The sequence below is a fragment of the Carassius auratus genome, chromosome 25 (assembly GCF_003368295.1).
Source record: "Carassius auratus strain Wakin chromosome 25, ASM336829v1, whole genome shotgun sequence".
NCBI lineage: Eukaryota > Metazoa > Chordata > Actinopteri > Cypriniformes > Cyprinidae > Carassius > Carassius auratus.
In genome coordinates, this window is record NC_039267.1 from 6,458,707 (window position 1) to 6,480,966 (window position 22,260).

The 22,260-nt window shown below is 35.9% G+C and overlaps 1 protein-coding gene across 2 annotated transcripts; it reads left to right on the top strand.

Moving 5' to 3' along the window:
* The first annotated feature begins 8,899 nt into the window (after nt 1-8,899).
* LOC113043128 (dnaJ homolog subfamily C member 24-like) lies at nt 8,900-21,457 on the top strand. Of its 2 annotated transcripts, none has more exons than XM_026202320.1 (6): nt 8,900-8,939; nt 9,047-9,151; nt 9,466-9,577; nt 15,108-15,246; nt 20,683-20,751; nt 20,830-21,457. In XM_026202320.1, exons 3-6 carry the CDS (start codon nt 9,467-9,469, stop codon nt 20,961-20,963), a joined length of 453 nt encoding a protein of 150 aa, XP_026058105.1. In that variant the 5' UTR covers nt 8,900-8,939; nt 9,047-9,151; nt 9,466; the 3' UTR covers nt 20,964-21,457. The 2 variants fall into 2 exon arrangements, with proteins under 2 accessions (XP_026058105.1, XP_026058104.1); XM_026202319.1 differs by having other exon boundaries at nt 8,933-8,951.
* Nucleotides 21,458-22,260: the final 803 nt, after the last annotated feature.

The following is a 22,260-nucleotide window of genomic DNA, read 5'->3' on the forward strand; positions in this document are numbered from 1 at the left end:
TCACAAACACACAGATTTTTAAGCCAAATTTAAACAGTGAAATAATTATTAAACTCCAAAACACTTCAAAAACATCAATGTGTGAAAGGTAAAATACAAAACTATTCCAATAGTTTTGGGCCAGAAATACTTTGAATATAATACTTTACATTTAAAACATTAAAAAAATTGAATACCTTTTTCTTGATACTTCAAACTTTTAGACAATATCAATCTTTATTATATAATTGATCCTTTCTTTAATGTATGCAAATGCAGTTTTATTTTGTTCACAGCTGTAATGGTAAGATTATAGTAATGGTAAAAATCACTGTAGCCTAAGTTTTGAATTAGGTATTTGAAAACCAACATAATAATTGGACTTTAACTCAAAACCTTCTGAGAACTGCCTCATACGACATGTAGCACTGGTCTCCCTACATACACATTCTGAAACAAATTAAATCTAGGCCAAAATCTTAATAGATCATTCACACAAGGTCTCTGTTGGTTTGTGTGTTAGTGTAGTTCTAAGCCCTGGTTATCAACACCTACATGTTCCCAGTTTTCTCTCTGAGCCTCAGTGGAGCTGTGAGCTAAATCTGTGCGGTGGGTTCACCTCTCTGCACTGGGCCAGGCCTGAGCTCACCTAGCGTCTCCTCTCTCAGCAGACAGGCCCCATCTGCCACCTGCTCCGCCTCTCTGTCCCAGTGACAACTGTCGAGCAGGCACGCAAGATTGATTATCAGTCAAAGCCCATAGCGCTAGCAGCAGATTTCGCTAGGTAAAGCTTGCTGATCCAGCAAAGAGCCAGAGCGCAGTTACGCTGGGCCGTGCCAACCAAGCTCTGTGTCGGGGCGCTCAGAGAACAGCCGTGCGTGTCGCCATGAAAGCCAGCCAAGGAAACACAGCTGCAGCACAGAAGTTCCGGCCCGGAAAACTTGGCATCCAGCAAAGGACTCATAAATAAACATGGCTGTAAGATGGCACCATTTTTGGGTGTCTCCTGGGCCAGGATAAATAGCACATGATCTTATGCACAGCAAATTTGGAGAGGAACAACTCAATATACATTTACATTTACACTTAGTCATTTTGCAGATGCCTTTGTTTTAGGATGAATATAACATTTAACATAATATAAAATAATATAACAGCACTTGCATGAAAGAGAATGTCAAAGAATTCATTCATCTCATCAAAAGCCTGACTAATACAGGTACGTTATTTTTTTATTATTATTCCTTTTTTCTTTTTCTTTTTTTATTGGAGCACTTTTCAGTCTATATAGTAATAGAACTTATGGTATCACTTTACTTAATGCATTCTAAAATTAGTTTATTAAGTAGTAGTGCAATCTCATGAATAATTGTAACCTCAGTTAATACATTCTAACACTTCATTGATACAGTTTATGCTTTTTAAATTTGGTTATAATTATTTATGACAAGATAAAATGTATTACAACACACATTATGCAATGCATTATACCCTAATAAACCTTTATAATGTATTATACATAAAGGCTTTATAAAAAAGTGTTGTCAAACTTATACACACACACACACACACACAAGATCAGACGAGATTAAAAATACAATTTACATGTATAAGTTATTTACTTATAATTTACTTTATTTTTTATTTTCTATATTTACTTTAATGATCTATACATATAATATGTCTATATATATATATAATTATTTAATATTTGCATTATATAGAACTTTTGGAGAGAAAGGACTGAAAAAACATACTTTGAAAACTTACTTTGGTAATCTTTGTTTTAATTACAACTTTGAATATAATTTGTTGTATTCTTCAAAATAAAAATAAAAAATTGTGTCCACTTGCATGATTCAAACTCAATTAAGTGAAAACGAGATGGAGAGGAAAAGGATTATGTGGTTTCCACTTGCTCTTAATTGAATAGAAAACACCCTTTCTTTGGTAGAGTTCCTAAACAGTACGAACACTCCCAAATGTCTGTACTTTCTAAAGCTCTTTGACTGCGTTCCCCATGTGGTCGGCATTCCCATTGAAAAACAAATACGAGCGCTGAGTGCTTCTGGGCTGAGCTTACCTCCTCCAGGAAAGCTCAGAGCATTGAGTCGGTTGGGCGGCCCACTGGTGGGGAATTCACCTCATAGATAATGACGGTTGGCAGGGGAGCTGCCTCGCTTGTGGCTCCCTGCCAAACTACTGTCGGTCAAAGCCCCTTTCGTGGGGGAAGCCATTGTGGTAGATTTGCATTAACCGGCGAGGCCTTGTGAGTACAGTGCGTCTCGTGCTGAGATATAACTCTTTAATCCGTCATCATTCACTTGAACTCTTTTCAGCGCTGCGTTCCGCCGCGGTACCTCTGTGTCATCTCAGGTGCGACACGCATCCACAACAACATTCATTATCCGGGACCACTTCCCTCCCTGAAAGTAAACCGTGTTTGAGCCAGAATGAACCAAAGGGCCCCCCATGTAGACAGAGACAGCAACCCTAAAGCTTGGCAGTCACTCAAGGCCTTGAATTCCTCTCTCCAACCAGGATGTCACAGCCAACACATAGAGACTGTATTTTCCTTTCTTCTCCTGGATCTTCTTCCTTCTTTTTTCTTTCTCACGTCTGTTTGTTGGGGGCGCTCCGTTCAGACTGATTTAGGGGGCATCCGTGTCGACCGGGAACAATCGGTGAACCGAGGGACAAAACTACTTGAATTACAAGTGGTTGGTACTCATGGAGAAGAAAGGGGTGTTTCAATGCACCCTTCAGGGGGCAGCGTAGAGCCTCACCTATGGAAATGATGAGTAGTACAAGCACATATACACACACAAGGAACTCAAACACTTCCCTCATCGCCACTGGAGTGCTTTGCAAACAAACACAGGGATAATTTTCATACTAATGGCAGGCGTGGAACCTCAGTCTTAAACTGCTGATTTAATGTGGTTTGTGTGTCACAGTTGAAGTAAATAAGTGGTTTTATGGCCTGTAAACTGTTTGCAGCAGAAAAATGGTCCCATTATAGAGGTGTTGGTGGATGTATCGTATCAAAGAGGTCTGCATGGAATTTTGAGATGAAGAAACATCCTAAAATCACTTGCTTATTTGTGAACTAACAATGTCCTATCTGTATACAATTATCACACAATAAAAATGTAAATGGTTTAGGTATATCCCACCCTTTATTTACAGTAGATTATTATTGTTATAAATATAATAAAAAAACATAATAAAATATTATAAATATCTTATTTTAAAATTGAATGGCTCGGGTACCAGAGTAAAAATATAAAATGTATAAATATTAATTTTAATTTTTAAAAAGTCATAAAAAAAATAACAAAAGCAAATGACATTTTCAAATGTTTCTATGTTTTAATTGACTGTAAAATAATACTTAAAGAAATATGTGAGGTTTGATTAAAATCCTAAAATAAAAAAAACACCATGGTTATCTTATGAATTGTAAATAATTGCAAACATTTAATGTGTGTGTGTGTGTGTGTGGTTGTATTTTGTGTCATTTTAGTTAAAAAGTTATTTTAGTTTTAGTTATTTTCAGCTTTAAAAAAACAAAAAGACATTAAATTGGTAACTAGCTCAAATAAAATAAGTTCTAATATAAAATAGGTTTTCTGTTTTATTTCCATTAATGTTTAATTTATTTCAAATAATGAAAATATGTATGTGTTTTAGTTTAGGGTTTCATTAATGATAATAAGCCTGGTTTGAACATCAAACTGGTCAACATTTTGATAAAAATGACACTACAGGAGTTATAGAAGCTTCAATACATTGCAGTGTATCTTTACCTTTAATTAAGACATGCTTGACTTCAACAGGATCAATAGTGTTAGCTCCATTTTCAACCTGCTATTACAAACAAAAGATTGGCCTTCATCTCATTTAATTAGGGCCTTGGCATTGCGAGACTCCATCTACCCACGCACTCTCTGGTGAAGATGAATGTTTGCGAGTGCAGGGCGGGGGTGAGAGTCACAATGGACCACACCTGATGACTCCTTCCTGTTTAGTCCCGATCATGCATGGACAAAATGGACAGAAGGAATGCAATACAACAAGTAGAGACAAAACCTCATATCATCTTGCAAAGCAATGGTTCTTTTAAAAAGGTTCTTTGGGGAACCCAAAATACCAATTTGTTGAACCATTTCAAAATAGCCAAAATGTTCTTTATTTTGAACATTTAACAACTTTTGGAGGTAACCTACAGCTTCTTTGGCCCACAGTTTTAAAAATGAATCTCTGGAGTTATGGACACAGCAGGAACAGCCGGTTTCCTACAGCCAAATTTCAGGGTGAAATTCAACTCTGGGTCAATGAACAAACTGATCATTCATAGTCACTGGCTTCCACATCAGTTATATCAACTGGATAAAATTATTTGTCTTTCATGAAATTTCTTTTTTTTCCACAAAATATGAAACATTCACAATTGAGATGGCACCAACAGTTTCTTTATGTTTTATAGCATTCATCATAAATGGACGCTGCTGTGATTAAGGTCAAAAATGCATAAATCATTTGATACATATCAGACATTCTGTAAGAAGAGACAAAGCAAAAGTTATCATGAAATGAAAACAGTTGTGTTGTCATATGTGTTTACAACATTACTGTCGGATTCAGTATAGCTGGCACAGCATCGTCTTTTAGTTTAAATCTTTCTGAAAATCCCGCATTGAATTGTACCTTGTTTGCAAACGAATCCGCAGTAAAATGAAGTGATTAAAGGAACGTGTTCTTACTGACGCAGTCTGGATCTTCATTAAAAATAAAGTTCATCCATTCTTTTCTAGCATCAGAAGGCAACGCAAACATTGTTTTCCACAACTTGTCACTGTACAGAGTCTTGTCTTTAGAGCCATCTTTATAACACTTCCTTATTAAACCAAAGATTTATTAATGACCTTAAGACCTCAAAGACATGTGTTTGCTTGTTTGATCATCGAGTGCTTCAAGGACTTATGCATCACTCGCATACACAAGAAAAAGGCTTGAACTAATCAGAATGCTATTTGCTAATTACTTTGTTTAATTCCTCCCAACTTTTAAATCAGTAATTAGCACAAATAATTATATGTTAGAAGTGTTGCACAATGTCATGGTAAAGTATGTTCTGTTTGTTTTGTTTACTTTTCGGTTCCAGTAATTAAAGTAATATTTGAGTGCTGTTAGATGTACGCCAGTCGTAAGCTTTTCTTGTTAACACCTACAGAGTCTGTAAATAACAACAGCAGTCAAAAAGTATTAACACTCTACAACAGACAATGTTTGACATATAAAGTGTTTTTATAATTCCATTAAAGTGTTTTCTAAGAGACATGTTGCATTTTTTTAGTTCCGTATACAGTATAAATGCTGGCTTTAAATTTTTGAAAAGGGAATCACATTAGCATAAGTTCATGATAAGTGTTCTCTATACAACTTTTCAGATTCTCTAACACCACAACTTTCCCTGTCCTTTTAGAATTGATTTTCTAGAGGCAAAAGTGGAATTACAAAAACGAATTACACACATCAGTAAAACAAGAAAACAAACAGCTGGTATTGTGCTTTATACATCTGAAATGTCAAACAAAAATAAATCAGTACATTTCATCATGCAATTATTAATTGCTGCATAATGAACCCAAATTGAGTAAACATGCACTGACAAACAATCTGGTTTGTCTGTTACATGTGGCTTCTATCAGAGCTCATTAAAGACTTTGTTAATTAGCAGCTGGAGACAGTGGCTGAGGTGTGCACCGTGTGATTTTTTTCTTTCTTTTTCTGCCCTCTGTAGACTCTGACACCCAGGATATTTTAGATAATTCCCAGCACAATTAACAAACATCCACCAACTTTTCTCGCAACCCTTGTCACAATCACGCATATATGCTGCCAGATGGAAGTGTTTTGACTAATTTTGACTCCACTGTAAAGTCTCACTATTTTGTGGCATTTCTTTTTAATATGATTGTTGCATTTTCTTGTTTAACTCAGTTCTGTATTTGAACAATATAAAAAAAATAAAAAAAAACATGCTTTCTATCAGGATCTCTGCTGATAAACAAAAGTATCATTATAGGGTTTTATTTTAAGTAATTGTAATAATACACCACATATTTGTTTTTCTGAATTTCTGCATGCCCTATCATATGTTTCCACCCCTTGCAATCCCACATTTCAATCAATAAATCTATTTATTATACTTATAATCATTGATGACATCTTTGTGAATCTCAGCTTGTAGAGTTTCATGAATTAGTTAATGCAAACAGTGGTGCTTTGACATTTACAATGGATGCCCAGCTAGATCAAATAAACTTCTTAGATGCCAATGTGATTCTTACAGAAACTGGACAGGACTGGATATTCATATTTCCAAATTTAGTTGGATTTGTAGAATCTGCAGCAGAAATGAGGACTATCAACAGCAAGCTGAGATCTTAGCAGACAGATTCAGAGTGTATGGCAAAGAGTGTATAAAGCATAGAAATTCTTCCCAACTAGACTGCTTAAGAAATCTAAATGTAAAGAGCAGTGTGTTAATTGCTTTATGAAAGTGAATGTGAAGAGACATTCAGCCAAGTATGGTGACCCATACTCAGAATTCATGCTCTGCATGTAACCCATCCAAAGTGCACACACAAACTGTGAACACACACCCCGGAGCAGTGGGCAGCCATTTTTATGCTGTGTTGCCCAGGGAGCAGTTGGGGGTTCAGTGCCTTTCTCAAGTCATGGTATTGCCAGCCCGAGACTCGGAGTCAAACTCTCTAGCCACTAGGCCACGACTTATTCTGTACTCAAATTTGGCTTAAACATTGATGGTATAATTCATAAATATTGGCACATTTAGATTGCTCCCAAGCTGCAATTGATTTCTGATAAACCACCTCAGGTGGTCTACAGGAGACCTCTGAATTTACACAACATGCTGGTTAGGTTGGATCTGGTGGTTCCACAACCAACACATTGTCTGAGCAATATATCTTTTGGTAATTTTAAGTTTGGTGGCTGCCAACAATGTAATTTTACGTTTACAACAAACTTTTAATCATGCCTCTTTTGGTAAAACTTTTCAGATCCAAAGGACGATTTCTTGTAAAACAACCCACGTTATTTATATGTTGCGTTGTCCTTGTGGACTGGGCTACATGGGGATTGGGTAAAACAACTTGACAACTCAAAACTCGTATTGCTGTTCATCGATGTGCAATTAGGCATCATGACCCTAGAAGTCCATAAGCACAACACTTTTTCAAGTTTAAACATTCCATTTCGACTCTACAATATATTGGCATTGAAGCAGTTACATTACCTCAAAGAGGGGGTGATATTAACAATCTCCTTTTAAAATGTGATGCATATTGGATTTATACTTTTACTTATATTTTTTCTAATGGTCTTTATGAAGAATTTGATATTCGCCCTTTCTCTGTTTATGACAATGATTTAAATAGTATAGCATAAGTAAGCATTGTATAGTATATGGTATATTTTATTATACTATATTTGACTCTTTTTTTGTCTTAGATTTTGTTTTTTTGTTCTTATTTTTTTCTTCTGATTTGTTCTCACTTATGTCATTTTCTTATTGACCTTTTATTCTATGATTTGTTGATTGCCCTGGGCTGTGTTCAGCCCAGACAAAACAGTGCAAAATGTTTTTTAAATGGAAACGGGTGGTGCGTTGAACACCATACTGTGATGACGCAAGAGTTGCAAAATATGGCATCTTAGAGGGACATACTTTGTGTTCTTTTTAAAGAATTTTCAGAACCTGATGAAATCGGTATAAATATGTGTTTAATACTCGAAAATCAATGTTACAGTAACTGCCCTTGCAGTCCAGAATAAAAGAGAACATCCCAGTCGAGTGAAGGGATTTGTGGAAACTGTGATTCCTAATTATATTGATACAACATTTGCCTCACATTTCATGATGAAAAGACAAACATTTCAGGTGAAGGATAATCCACATCTTACCTTCGAGCTGTGTTATGATCTATGTGACCTTATTATTCTTATTGTGAGTATTAGGCTTATCATTATTGCTGATCACTCTTGTTATGCTGTTATTGTAATATTTACCATTATATAATCAGACGACTATATAAAAGTTTATGAAAGTGTAATTCCACAGTAAAATAGCAATATGTGTCTCTTTAAAAACGTGTGGTTTATCAACATGTTGCTGCTGATCGGGCTGACATTTTTCACACACCCTCCAAAGAGAAAAAATATCTCAAACCATGTTCCAGGAAACATGTCGTTCAAACCAGAAACCATAGCAAAACGTTGCCCACCGGTTTGAGTTTACACTTGCCCATGGTGTGTCCCCTTATGAAACAAAAATATATTGCAGTATATTGGAAAATATCATGTAATATATTAGGCATATATTCTTATATATATTTATTTTTTCCAATATATTGCAATATATTGAAAGTGGCAATCATTTGTATATTTTGCAATATATTATATAATATATGTTTCATTAATATATTATTAAATGTATTCAAATATATAATATATTAGGAAATAAAAAGGGAAAATAATATATTACAATATATGACAATATATTTTAAGAAATATATTGGTAAATATATTTTCCTTTCGTATGGGTCTACTTTTATTATTATTATTATTTGTATATATACCTTTAATTCCTATAACATGCGATTAGGAACCTTTTAGGAATCCTTTATTATTATTATTATTCATTGAATTGTAAACTAAAATGAAAAAAATGCGTAAAAAGGCTGCTTTAAATATACACAGAAATGAACAAAATGAAAACAGAAAAAAGCCTCTTTGCTTTGAGCACTTCTGTTTCCACGGATACAGCAGCGTGTTTGTCTCTAAAGCATCCGTGTAGAAACGTTTAATTTGAGTAGTTCCGCCATCTCAAGAGCAGTGGCATGTCAGAGCATAGACATTTACCTTTTGAAGTATAAACATAAGTACAAATTATTTGTTTGCCGATTTGTGTAGTTTACATATATATATAAAATTACAAAACATGGCTTTTTTGTTTAATCATACGTGTTTCTGTCAGGGCGTTAAAGAGCGAGGCAAACACTCACACGGGAAGCGGCATGGACTGGAAAGGCCAACGCTCATGACAGCTGCATAGAAACGGGGAAAAAACCCTTTATATTAGGTTAGTAAGAGCGACAGTTTAATTCTACGAAGTCAATCTGCAATATATGTATCTACATTACATTTTTTATCATTTTGTATGCTGTTGTGGTAGTTATATGTCGCGTGTTGTATCTTGTCCACTAACTGACTAGCAGTTAAGGTTACTAAAGACAGTTTAAAATGTTTTAAACATATTGACTGTTAACTTATCAGTTAAATATCGGGGTATGTATATTGTAAATAAATAGTTAGCGAATCGTCCTGCGCATATCTCTCGTTTTGAACTCATAGTTAATGCTTTCCTGTGCTTTTTTTTTTTTTTGTATTCTTCAGGATGATGGTTGATTCCAGTGGCCCACAGAAAGACTGGTACTCAATACTAGGTGCCTGTCCAACAGATGACATTAAAGAACTCAAACAGAAGTATCAGAAGCTCATCCTCATGGTAGGTGTTAAGAAAACTGTTTTAAACATTGATAATAAGAACCTGCATTAATAATTGAGCAGCAAATCAACATATAATGATTTCTGAAGCATCTTTTTACACTGAAAACCTTAATGACTGCTGAAAATTCAGCTTTGGCATTCACAGGAATAAATTTCATTTTAATGTATATTAAAATAGAAACCGTAATCTTAAATTGTAATAATATTTCACATTATTACAGTTTTATTCAATTTTTTTCAATTTTAAATTTAGTAAATGCAGCCTTGGTGAGCATTAGAGACTTTTACAAAACATAACAATAATAATAATAAAAAAAATTCCCTCATGACTTTCAACTCACTCCTGACTAGGGATGCACGATCATGATTTTTCATGGCTGATAACGATTTCAGATTTTTTTTTTTTAAATCTTTAAGCAACAGACAAGAAAGAAGGAGAGTATGCATAAACAAGATGTTTATTTGGTATTTATTAGGCCAAACTTGCTTTTGGCTATTGAAAACAATAACCGTAGCCATCTGAACTAAACAGCAGTAACTGCACAGTAAGCAAGACTACATTCAATACAAACATAGATGATACAGACATCAGCATTTAGCTTTTGTTTTTGATTTGGGATGAAACTACATAAAACTGGCCTTAAATGAAAAGATTAACTGTAACCATGTTAAAATTAAAGGCAACAACTGCATAGTTTTACAGTCCAAACAACACAATCAACACACATTTAATAAGATGTTTCTTTAATCAGCATTCAGTATTTGTTTTAGTTTTGAAATTAGGTTTTAAATAAACAAAACGGTCTTTACCAGTGAGACTAAATAAAAGTGTGGTATATAAATATATTATTCCTAAATGTTAAAATCAAATAATGTTGGTGCGAATAAAAAAAAGATACAAAGTGTTTCATTCATCAAAAAAAAAAAAAAAAAAAAAAAATTAGAGTAATGATTCACATCTATTTTATAACTTGAGCCAATGAAAAATAAATAACTTATTGTCTCAAGTAAAAAAAAATATAGATGTGAATCATTACCCTAAATTACCCTACTTTTTCAGTGTGCTACAGCAGGTGATTTTTAAATCAAATTAAGTCTATGTAATTTTAAGGTAAAGATAATCATCCTAATGCAGAACTGACATTTACTTCTGGCTTTTCAAACGTGTATGCAAGTTCTAATTTACGAGAAAAAAACTTTTCAGTTTTGTCACAGTTTAGTCAGTTTTGTTTCTCATCCAACACTTGAGAAGTTGATATGAACATCTTTTCACTGTCTACTCGTGTTCAGAGCGTGGACCGGTACAGTATACGCTCGCGCAGCTTTAGTGCGTGCAGAAAAGGGACTCTTATTTGTGCCGCAGTACACCAACGACTGATCGCTTCCTGCTATCTGTGCCTCAGACATGAAGCTCTGCATTTCCAGTGCTGAATGGCTGCCCGTGTCCTGCGCACAGATTCGAAATACTGCCACACAAATGACATAGCGAATGATTACAATGTAGTATGTGCATGCAAGCGCATTTCCAGAAAAATCGGCCGAAAAAAAGACCAAAAACCCTATGGCCGCTCAACCGGTGCATCCCTACTCCTGACCATAATATGGAGTTTTAGTCCTATATATTAGTCATGCAGACCAACAAACAGTTTTCGAAACTTCTGAAGTCAAAAAATTAATTGCTGCTGTTAGTTTTTTTGTTTTAATATATTGATATTTTCTCAAAGTCAAAAAGACTGTGAACCACTGCCATAAATGCGGTCTAATATGTTATTCAGTGCATGTCTACCACATTCATAGTGATAAAATTCATACCGAGATAAAGATTATGCAGATTATGCTTGATTCTCCCATTAAAGTTTCCTCCAAGGGCAAATTGTTCTTGCTAAATACGAGCTTTGAAAACATATGCACAATTAATCAATGGCATCAGTATTTCTCATTAATACACATTGCAGGTTGACTTATCCCAGTCAAGTTATACTTAAGCTGATTTGTTTAATCCCAAACCCATTTTAATTATAGCAATCGCATAACACCAGTCGATCAATCAGGATGTGTGCCGTGCAATTTGTAAAAGCAGTTTGAAGAGTCCAGACCAGCGCCTAACGCAATATACAGCAGGAAATTGATTGGTAATGAAACCGTTAATAGTATAAAACTTCTGATCCAAGTCAAATGAATCAGTGTTGCATGATAGAAATGATATGTTTCTTCATATTATAGTCAGACAGTTGAACAGGAGTCTACAGATCCAGAATCAACCACAACATCTGCATTACCAGTGTAACCTCAGGCTTAAACCAATCCATACTGCTGTAATACGGATTGCAGTGGTCAGTGTCCTGCGTTCATGTCCGATCAGCCTGACAGTAGGGGGCAGTAGTGTGATGGTAGTAGCCTTTGTGCCCCCTGTCTCCTCTCCTCCCTCTCCACTGAAGCAGAGAGCGGCTGCAGGCAGCATACTAGAGCCCAGCGGAGGATGTGGCAGTGCTCCCTTCGCAGCCTCTGAGAGATGATGATGTATTGTTAGAGCTGGCGAGTGCTCCAAATTGCCCAGCCCTTTATATTGTGTTCCTGCTCTCCAAGCTCCATTAGCCCCAGTAAATGAATATTTTACAATGCGTGCAAAGAGACAGCAATTAAAGCGTGTAACTCCAGAGGGGCAGGAGGACGGGTCGCTCTAACCAAGCACCAGCCTCTCGTTGTGTTATGTATTTATGACTAGTACCTGAGCAACGCAGACTGCAAGTTGTAAGAGCGACACCATAGGATAATGTGTGATTGGTGTTTGTAACATCAGAATGCGTCCTGAGAAGACTTTGGAAAACAAAGCATAGTAAGCATTAATGTTCAAATCTGAAAACGTTTTCAGAATTTTCAGTGATAAACACAAAAAATTCTTTTTTTTCTGCATGGATGCATTCATTTGATTAAAAGTGATGGGAAAGGCATTTCCATTATTATTAACTTTTTTATTATTATTCAAATAAATGCTGTACTTTGACATTTTATTTTTTCATCATAATCATATTAATTAAAACAACTGTTTTAAATTTATAGTAATGAGAAACATTTCTTGAGCAGCAAATCGGCATATTAGAATGATTTCTGAAGTATTATGTGACACGGAAGACTGGAGTTATGATGCTGAAAATTCATTGTCCTCATCACAGGAGTAAATGGCATTTAAAATGTCTAAAAATAGAAAAGTTATTTTAAGCTGTAATAATATCACAGTATTACTGTTTCGATCAAATAAATACAACCTTGGTAAGTATAAGATAATTATTTGAAAAACATTATAACATCTTACCCCAAACTTATGAACAGTATTGTATGCAATCAAATTTATTAAATAATGTTCTTATAAAAGGAAACATTAATAAACCATGCCTAATACAACCAAAAAAATTTATTAAATGAAATGGGTCATTTTGCACATTTTTTTTAAGTTTGTCTTTTGAGCCATTCAAAAACATAAATACGTTTTTCTTTATAAACAAATGTGCCATTTTTACATTCAGCCCAGCACTCCTTCATCTTTCCACCAGACACTAAATCAAACACTCAGTTACGACAGACCTGAAACAGGGATAGTCTATTTGACAAAAGACTACCCAGGGAGATGTTTGTGAAGCAGCAGTATGTGTTTGCCAGGGCTAAGCTGCACTTCACACCTGTGGTCCTGACTCCTCAAGCTCACCTACAAAGAGTAGAGGGAAACAAAACCCTATCTCCAATTCCGCCACTGGGGAGAGAATCTGGCGTCCTGCTGGAGGTAGCTGAGAGATTGTGCTCCAAGCTTGTGCGACCATTCTCAGGGTTCAGGAACAGAGCTGTTTTTTCTGTTTCTGGTCTGGCTGAGAATAGAAGTGGACTTTAGGATGGGTGGTGTTTCAGATTTACCACAGAAATAAAAACAAGATTTCTGATATCTAAACATAAAGGTTTAGTTTGACTTGAAATCTTTGCACATGCTGATTTAAAGTTTCACTTACAGCTCAGGTTTTCACTTTTACTTATTTAGCTTTTGGTCATTCTCTGATCCTCTGATCTGAAGCGTCTTAAACACAAATCGATTTAATCCTCTTTGCTGGCATCCTGTGCAGTTCCTAATCTTAATGTCTTTTTTACTCTGGTACTTTTAATTAAACTAAGATTTGAGTGAAAAAGGATGCTTTCTTGCATTCTACCTACTTGAAATCCTCCGTTAAGGCGGCATGTGAAAGTGACTAAGACTGGAATGAACTCACTCCCAAAAGCCTTCCATCTTTTGGATGGCCCCAATAAATGATTTACGTCAATATCTTTAAGGTTCTTTCAGTTAAAGCTCATCAGCCCCTCTTTTTCTTATTCGAGGCGGCTGAGCGCTTGCCCTCTTTCACCCGCACTGATAACGCCAAGAAACGGTTAATGATTCTCTCAATCAGGAAGTTAATTTTTGGCTTGTTGCTGCATTTGCTTTTCTCATTGCGTTCTGACCGCCCATTAACAAAGTGAAAACAACAACAAAAACACAAACAGCGAAGGAGGGGATGAACGGGGAACAACGGAGAACGGGCGCCCTTAAATTTTAATTAGTTTTAAACGTAATTGCTTGAAATGATTAGTTGAATTCAGTCTTCCTGTTACTTAAAATTAAAAATATAATCACTGTGGACAGTAATTGGCTTGCCCCGGATTGTCGGTTATTGTAGCCCAGTGTCACCCCATGCATCATTACCCGACTTTGGCGGCGGTGCAGCTTCTGAACTATAGCGACCATACAAAAACACAAACACACACACATGCAATGCTCTGCTTGCCTGTGCCAGAGCATAATCAGAGTTTGGCCTGCCTGCTCGAAAGGATCTAAGTTGTTTTCCGTTTGCCCCTCTCAACCTTGCTCTTCCCCAGTGGGCGAATGAAGAGCCCCACGGCTTGGCTGACCCTCGACCCCCACTAATCGATAGCCACAGCCTGCGCTCTGTAGATTCCTCAAGGAGAGGAATAACTCTATACTGTAAGAATCCAGCCAGGCTGCAAGGGACTGTCAAAATAACCCCTAAAGCTCACTATTGGGGGCTACATTAGACTTCTGAGTAAAAAATGAATGAAAGTGAGCTGTGATGCTACGGTATGAACTGTCATATTTTAGGATGCGAAGTGGAGATCGCATTAGTGTTTTTGGCCGGAGGAAGGAGGCACCCTTTGCCCTTTTAACCGTCCACTCTGTCTAGCCTCGTCATTGAGAAGACACATCTGTCCTAACTGATATATATATTTTGCCTTTTTTGCACCATTGTCCATATTAGTGCCAAAACTTTGCATTCACTGGTAAATTGTCCAAAAGCAAGGCTAGTCCATCAGCAAATTGCCCATGAACTTCCATCAACTGTCATTTTGTTTACATCCTTCTAGTCTATCTTTTGTATCTCCAGTTATATCATCAGTTTCAGCTGTGATTTAATTAAATGTAAATGTCCAAGTTTAATAGATTCAGTAAAGCTTGATTGTCATCAGTCTCATTGCTCAATTTTGATTGGTAGTTTCACCCGGACAAGCAGAGGCCGGGCGTATCAGAAGGTGAAGCGGAGCAGCACCTGCAAAGATTCATTGATGTTGATCAAGCTTGGAAGATCTTGGGTAATGAGGAGAGCAGGATGGAGTACAACCTTCAGCTACGCGGTACGTTCCTGTCTGTCTGTCCTCTCATGGGACTGAAGAGATTTGGAGGAATATTTTGGAGTTGTTTAGATGGGCTTTCTTTTATTGAATTTCATAAAGGCTTTGTAAATGTTTTTTTTTTTTTTGCTAAGCGACCACACTTGTGTGGTTGAATTATTGTATAATAAAATGGGCAAAAAAAATGGGCACACGTGATTGCTAATTAATCTCATAGCAACCTCCCAGAATACTTTAGCAATTTTTATTTCATCCTTGTACTAGACAATTTTTAAATAATTATTTAGATTTTAGCTTCAATTTACTGAATTTTGTCAATGCACAGCAAAGCATTTAATCTAGATAATAATGTAAAAATGTATCATTTATTTATGTTCATTAATGTTAATAAAACTGTATTAAAAGCATAAACAAGATTTGTCACTAGCCCTTTGGGGCAGACATCTAAGATTCTCCGAAATATTTAAAAACGCCAAAAGAAGGAATGAAAACAGAGCTGTTGTCTTTGGTCTGGACAGATGATTCCTTACAGAAGAGGATAGCAAGAATTGTGGGTAGTAGAGGAGGAGGGAAATAAAGAGAGATAGTGAGAGAGAATGTAGGTCAGGTCTGTCACACATGGCCAGTTCTTACATGAAGTGATAGTCTGCTTCTCTCCTCTCTCGCCTAAGGAAAAAGCTCCCCCTAGCACTCCATTAGGACCTTCAATAAGTGTACATCCAGGGTCCTGTGCGCCATTAACTGGGGAGCTGTGGCATCGCCTTTGGGGGGGAACACTTTGCGCAGCTACTTGCTAACATAGATCACAACAGCCACAGAATTGTCATATATAGAGCTTCCACAGAAAAGCCAGACCTCGTCTGGGCTGCACATGCAGGAGTGATGGAGTTGACCTCTTCAATTTGATGCAGTGACTTTATTACCCACATCAGACATGCTTTTTTATGTATTCATATGCAAGTGTTAAATAAAGCTTTCCCTTTTAATGCTCATTTAAAGGAATACTCTACTTTCTTAAAAAAAAAAATAATAATAGGCTAATTTTCCAACTCCCCTAGAGTTAAAAAGTTGAGTTTTCGAAACCATTCAGCCGATCTCCGAATCTGGTGGTAGCACTTTTAGCTTAGCATAGGTCATTGAATCTGATTAGACCGTTAGCATTCCGCTCAAAAATGACCAAAGAGTTTCTATATTTTTCCTATTTGAAATTTTACTCTTCTGTAGTTACATCATGTACTGAAACCAACAGAAAATGAAAAGTTATATATCAGCCTAGAAAATCGCAACTTTTCATTTTCGTTCGGTCTTAGTACATGATGTAACTACAAAAGAGTCAAGTTTTAAATAGGAAATATATAGAAACTCTTTGGTCATTTTTGAGTGAAATCTAAGAGTCTAATCAGATTTAATTTTATATGCTAAGCTAAAAGTGCTACTGCCAGCTCAAACTCAACTGTTTAACTCTAGAGTTGGAAAATGAGCCTATTAAAAAAAAAAGTGGAGTTTTTCTTTTTTATAATAATATTTTTTTATATATATCACTGTTCAATGTAGTCATTAGTAAATGATAAAATGGTCAGTGCCAATAGTCTAGTGGGCAAGTGCGCTGACATATAATGGAATGGAGATACAGGCGTGAGTCGTCCCGAGTTTGAATCCCAGCTCCAGGACATTTCCCAACCCCACCCCACCCTCTCTCTCTTTCCCACTTTGCTTTCTGTCTGCTTTCCAGTCATATCATAATACAGGTAAAACACACACACACAAAAAAAGACAATGTCAAAATTAATATTACAGTACAATGTTATGATGCCTAAATGCACCATTGTATTAACATTTTTAGCCGATTTTATTTATTTTATCAGGCATTATAGTATAGAATTTTAACAGTGACCATTAATTGGTCTGCACTTATAACATGACAATAATTTTTAATAACATATACATATCAGTGCATCCTTAGAAGAAAAAAGTCTGTGAAGATAATTTAACAAACTCTATTGTTGATACTTTAGTCTAAAGGGATATTAAAAATAATCTTGGCTCTCTACTCAAGTCTATATGGTCTGTTTTAATTACATTTGGAATCGATTCTGGCCAGCTCAAAGGATATACTAATCCCCATCTAACTTAAGTAGCTTGCCCTGTAGTCATTCACTAGACGTCAAAATGTGTGTCAGTATTGACCAGACATGGTTTGCTGTCAAACACTGTGGCCTCTATTTAAAAGGCCACGTCTGATTGGCTTAATCATTCGCAGTTACAAAATGTATAGTATTTATAAATATTCATGCACCCATCTTACCAGAAATTTATTCAGTCATTAATATTCATGAGTCTTATTCATGAGATATGAGAAGATAGCATTTTACTTGTGTTTACTGTCATTGGAGAAGTCTTTATGACTGTAATCGGTTTATGCATCTCTGATTTAATGACTGAGCAGAAATGCATCAAGAGATAGCCATGCATTTGTTACTGGAGGTTATTCTGGGGTACTCCGAGTCCGAATAGTGTAATTAATTGAGTTGTTGGGTTGCATAACTGAAGTCTTCCCTTCAGTTCCTAAATCTATTTTACATAAAATGTTTGCTTCATTTTATATCTGAATTAGATATTTTTAGGTAAATGGAGACATGTCAGACTACTCATTTCTACAATGGAGCTCATTTCTTTGTCTCAAGGTTTTTTTTTTTTTTTTTTTTTTTTTTTTTTTTTTTTTTACCTGTAGGGAATGAATGATGGAAATTAGTTGCAAGAACTGAAGTGGCACCTACTTAGGACATTCCTTTAAACTAATTAAAATAAATCATGATAAAACACTGCACTCAAACCTGTTAATTGCTAGTATCTCAGACAGACTGCCAGAAAGGGACAAGAACCATTACGTGGAAGTGTCGCAATTCCTCAATTCATTATGAAGTGATGTGATCTAATTTTATTCTTGGCCTCTTGACAATTAATTGTCATAGTGCACTTTTTCACACATTTTTAGTTTTAAATCCACTTATTAGCTGCCTTTTCAGATGCCCACTATTCCCTGCTCGAATATTCAATGAATATTTCAAGACAACTCCTTTGTGTACATTCATAGCAGCAGTAGGAGATATGAAGGCTGTTTCGAAGACACTGTAAATGACCTCAGATGACTTCGCAGCTTCCCTTTTTCTAAATCTCTTATAAGTGGAACAGCGGCCCGACGATCCTCTGTGATTATTGCTTAAATATTTCAACGAGCAAGGATTGCTCTGGAAACTTTTTACAGATACTTTGAATCTTCCAGACACTTTTTATTTCCTGCAGGAGCACAAAGGTTTTCGGGTTTGGCCTTTTATCACAAAAATGCAGTGGTATATAAATTAAGTGGTATATAAAATGTAGCTTTCAGAGTACATTGAAATATAGACCCTAGTAAGGTTAGCTGGCATATTATATTTAATATATTGTATTAAAGGTCCTAGATCGTGTCATTTTCAATTTAGAGAAAAAATAATTTTTGTGCTTTGAACGTGGTAGCTGCATTACTGTCTATGCAGGGTCAGGAAGCTCTCAGATTTCATCAAAAATATCTTAATTTGTGTTCTGAAGATGAACAAAGGTCTTGTGGGTTTGGAACCACATAAGGTGAGTAATTAATGACAGAATTTTCATTTTTGGGTGAACTTTCCCTTTTAAAAAAGAAATGTTGATGCATTCAATTCAATTCGCTCTCTCTCTCTTTGCATGTGTGAGAAACAGCGCTATCAGTAAAGCGACGGTGAGTCGTGCGCCTTCACAAAGAGTTTACAGAGCATCAAATACAGGTGCGCTGTGCGTCCATTGAGATGAACTGAAAAGTTCAGATCGCTTGGTGGAGAGAGAACTCTGAAGCTCAGATGCTGAAATTAATGCAAGCGTCATGCGCTTCAGTCTATGTAGTAAACAAACCCGCATGTCTCTGCCATTCATTAATTCACACAGAGACGCGCAGAACACGGATTCATATTTCAAACAACTTTTGCAGCTTAATATTTACAGATACTGGTCCATATGGAGATTTGATTTGATTAATTTATGCTAACTTTGACAAATTCCATGACTGTCCATATTAAAATGTAAGTTTAATTTTCATGACTGGATTTTGAGATTCCGTCCTCTTTTTCTGCTTAGCGGAAATCATAGCGCTGAACCAGTTTTGAACGGGACCTCGGTACTACAGGTACTTTAAGAAACCTGGTACCGTCACATTTACATTTTTTTAGTACCGACTTGGTACCGAAGTACCGGGTCTTTTGACAACACTAATATGTGCATTTCAGAAAAATTTATACAAGATGTGGTCAACCAGGCAATTAACACTATTAACAGCAATTATTATATGATGCAGTCACACTTGTAGCAATGTTTGGTAGTTATGTATGCTGTTTCAGGGTTGGCATTAGGGGTGCATGATATTGGGAAAAAATGACATTGTGATATTTTATTTTTCTGCGATATATATTGATATATGAAATCTAATCTAATTTTTTCTTACAAACAAAAATGGGTTGAGTACACTTACATTCTCATTTTAAATGATTTAAACATCAGAGTATTTTTTAAAGTAGAGTAAATTATTTGTTTGTAACTTTAGGATATGGTTTGAATTGTTAACATATTAACTAACATGAACTTACCACGAGCAATACTTTTCTTACTATATTAATTAATCTTTGTTTATCTTAGTTTATTAAAACACAACTGTTCATTGTTTGGTAATGTTACTTCACAGTGCATTAACTATGTTTACAAATACTGTACAACTTTTGATTTCAACAATAAAGGCTATAGCATAAATGTTGAAAATAACAATGTTGTAGAAGTGCAGTTTAGTAATAATAAATGTTAAATAATGTAGTTAAATAGTTTAGTAAATAGAACATTACTGTAAAGTGTTACAGATTTTTTTATACAAAAATTTAGACGTCAGGTCAGTTATTTAAACCATTCATTAAATTTAATCGATTTAAAGGAATTATTAGTTCGCAAATCAGAAGTGTACCGCACACGTTGTGTAATTATTATCTATGCGGTTTAGGCTATGCACAAGTTTTGACAACACAGAAAACATTTCATCACTGGATAGTTTTTGTTTGTTTGAAGACTGTGAAGGTGAGCGTGCACGCGCGGCCGGGGCTCTCTCTCTCTCGCGCTCTCTCACTCTTGCTCTCTCTATCTCTCTCTCGCTCTCTGCTCTCTTTATTCTTATTAGTGGTGTATTAGCCATAATGTATTGCATTCCCATATGCTATGCTAAAATGTGGTGCTAAAATTATTATATTATAATAAATTATAAGTGGTCCTTTAGGAAATATTGATTTGTTCATGATAGAAAAATAGCATGTTCTTTCATTGTTTTCTTCACACTGGACTTAAACATCAAATTAACTGCATCTTCATATATTATATTTCTCCCTGCAGCAAATGAACTGAAACAGAACTGGCCAGTGGATGCTCATATAACCCTTGAAGACATGAATTGGGATTCTGGTTAGTGAACTTTTCTCAAGCAGTTTACTGGTTCAATTTCAGTCTGAATTATAATTCCAAAAATCTCTTCTGTTTCAGACACTGAGTGTTACACGTACAGCTGCCGCTGTGGAGGAGAATTCATCTTGGAGAAGGATGACTTAAAAGAAATGGAAACAGTTGTGTGCTGCGATTCCTGTTCGCTCAGCATTGAAGTTAAGAAGGTCACATGAAACTTGGATATGTTCAGTGAGATTCTTATTGGAGTATTATTTAGCTCTTTTAAAATGGGACGTATTCTTTGGACACGGTTAATTTTAACAGGAAGTCAACCTCATTCTTAACTGAATGTGGCACCAATGAGAAACTATTTGTTTATTAAATATTTATTCATGAATTCAAAAGACATTTCTTTCTTAATGCTCTTCTAATGGTCTCCACATAGATGTTAAAATCAACTAATCACCAAATAACCAGAACTGGTTTCCAGAAATGGGCCACACTACACTCACAGTGTCTCAGAAAGCCCGTTGTTTCCTCTGAGATAGACAAGCTCTTTTTACAGACCAGACGCTTACCAACAAGAAAATAAAAAACGTTCTGTTTGTTCCCCAGCCCCCTCCTTTCACTCCCCTGTGTTTCAGAGAACCAGGCGGCTCAGTAACCTCTTAGCTCTTGTCAACTTTGTTTGCATGTAAATAAATGCACTTTTTTCCTCCTCTGACAATGAAGTCACAAACTGCCTCCACACATTACTGGTCGAAAAAGGCCCTCTAGTTAATGATGAGCTTTTCTTTGCCTTATTGTTCTCCGGTCCACTCAATTTTGGGGGGATCCGCAAGGTTGTGGCACTGGAATAGGGTCATGGCTTTATTAAACTTCAAACAGTCATTAGGCTGTTTGCTAAAATCTGCGTCCCACAGTAGAAACAGCTTGATCGGGGCAAAACCACGCTTTTCATCAATGTCCTGAGGCCTGAACTGAGGCTAGACCTGCCAGTGGACCGGCAATGGACCGAACTGTAATCAACTGTGACATCAATTATGGATAATCTCGTCACTTTTGGAGAGTGGGCTTGTCAAAGCTCTAATTAAGTCATTGGTTCCCCCTATATGTGCAGACAGGATCAACAACACATCATAGTGCAATGATAGACTTCATCATTCTATTTTTGAGGGGATGTACCTTTTAACCTTGTGTGCACTTGTGGGTCTGGACAGGCAATAAGGCTGCTGTGTTCATTTGAACGTCTCTTTACGTCTGTGTGTATGACTGAAGATGATGCACAAAAAAATTATAACAATTTATAATTTGCATAGTAATGATGTTTTTTTAATGTTTTTGTCACTTCAGTAAACTATTTTTTTTTTCCTGTTTCTTGTTCACAGGTAGTTTTTCGTTTAATGCAGAGCCTTCACTTTTTTGAATGATCTTTAATCACCTTTTTGCCCTCATGGTTTCGCATTTAATGCAAACATAATCTAATTTGCACTGAATTTGCATCAGAATTAGATTTCTGTTTAAAAATCA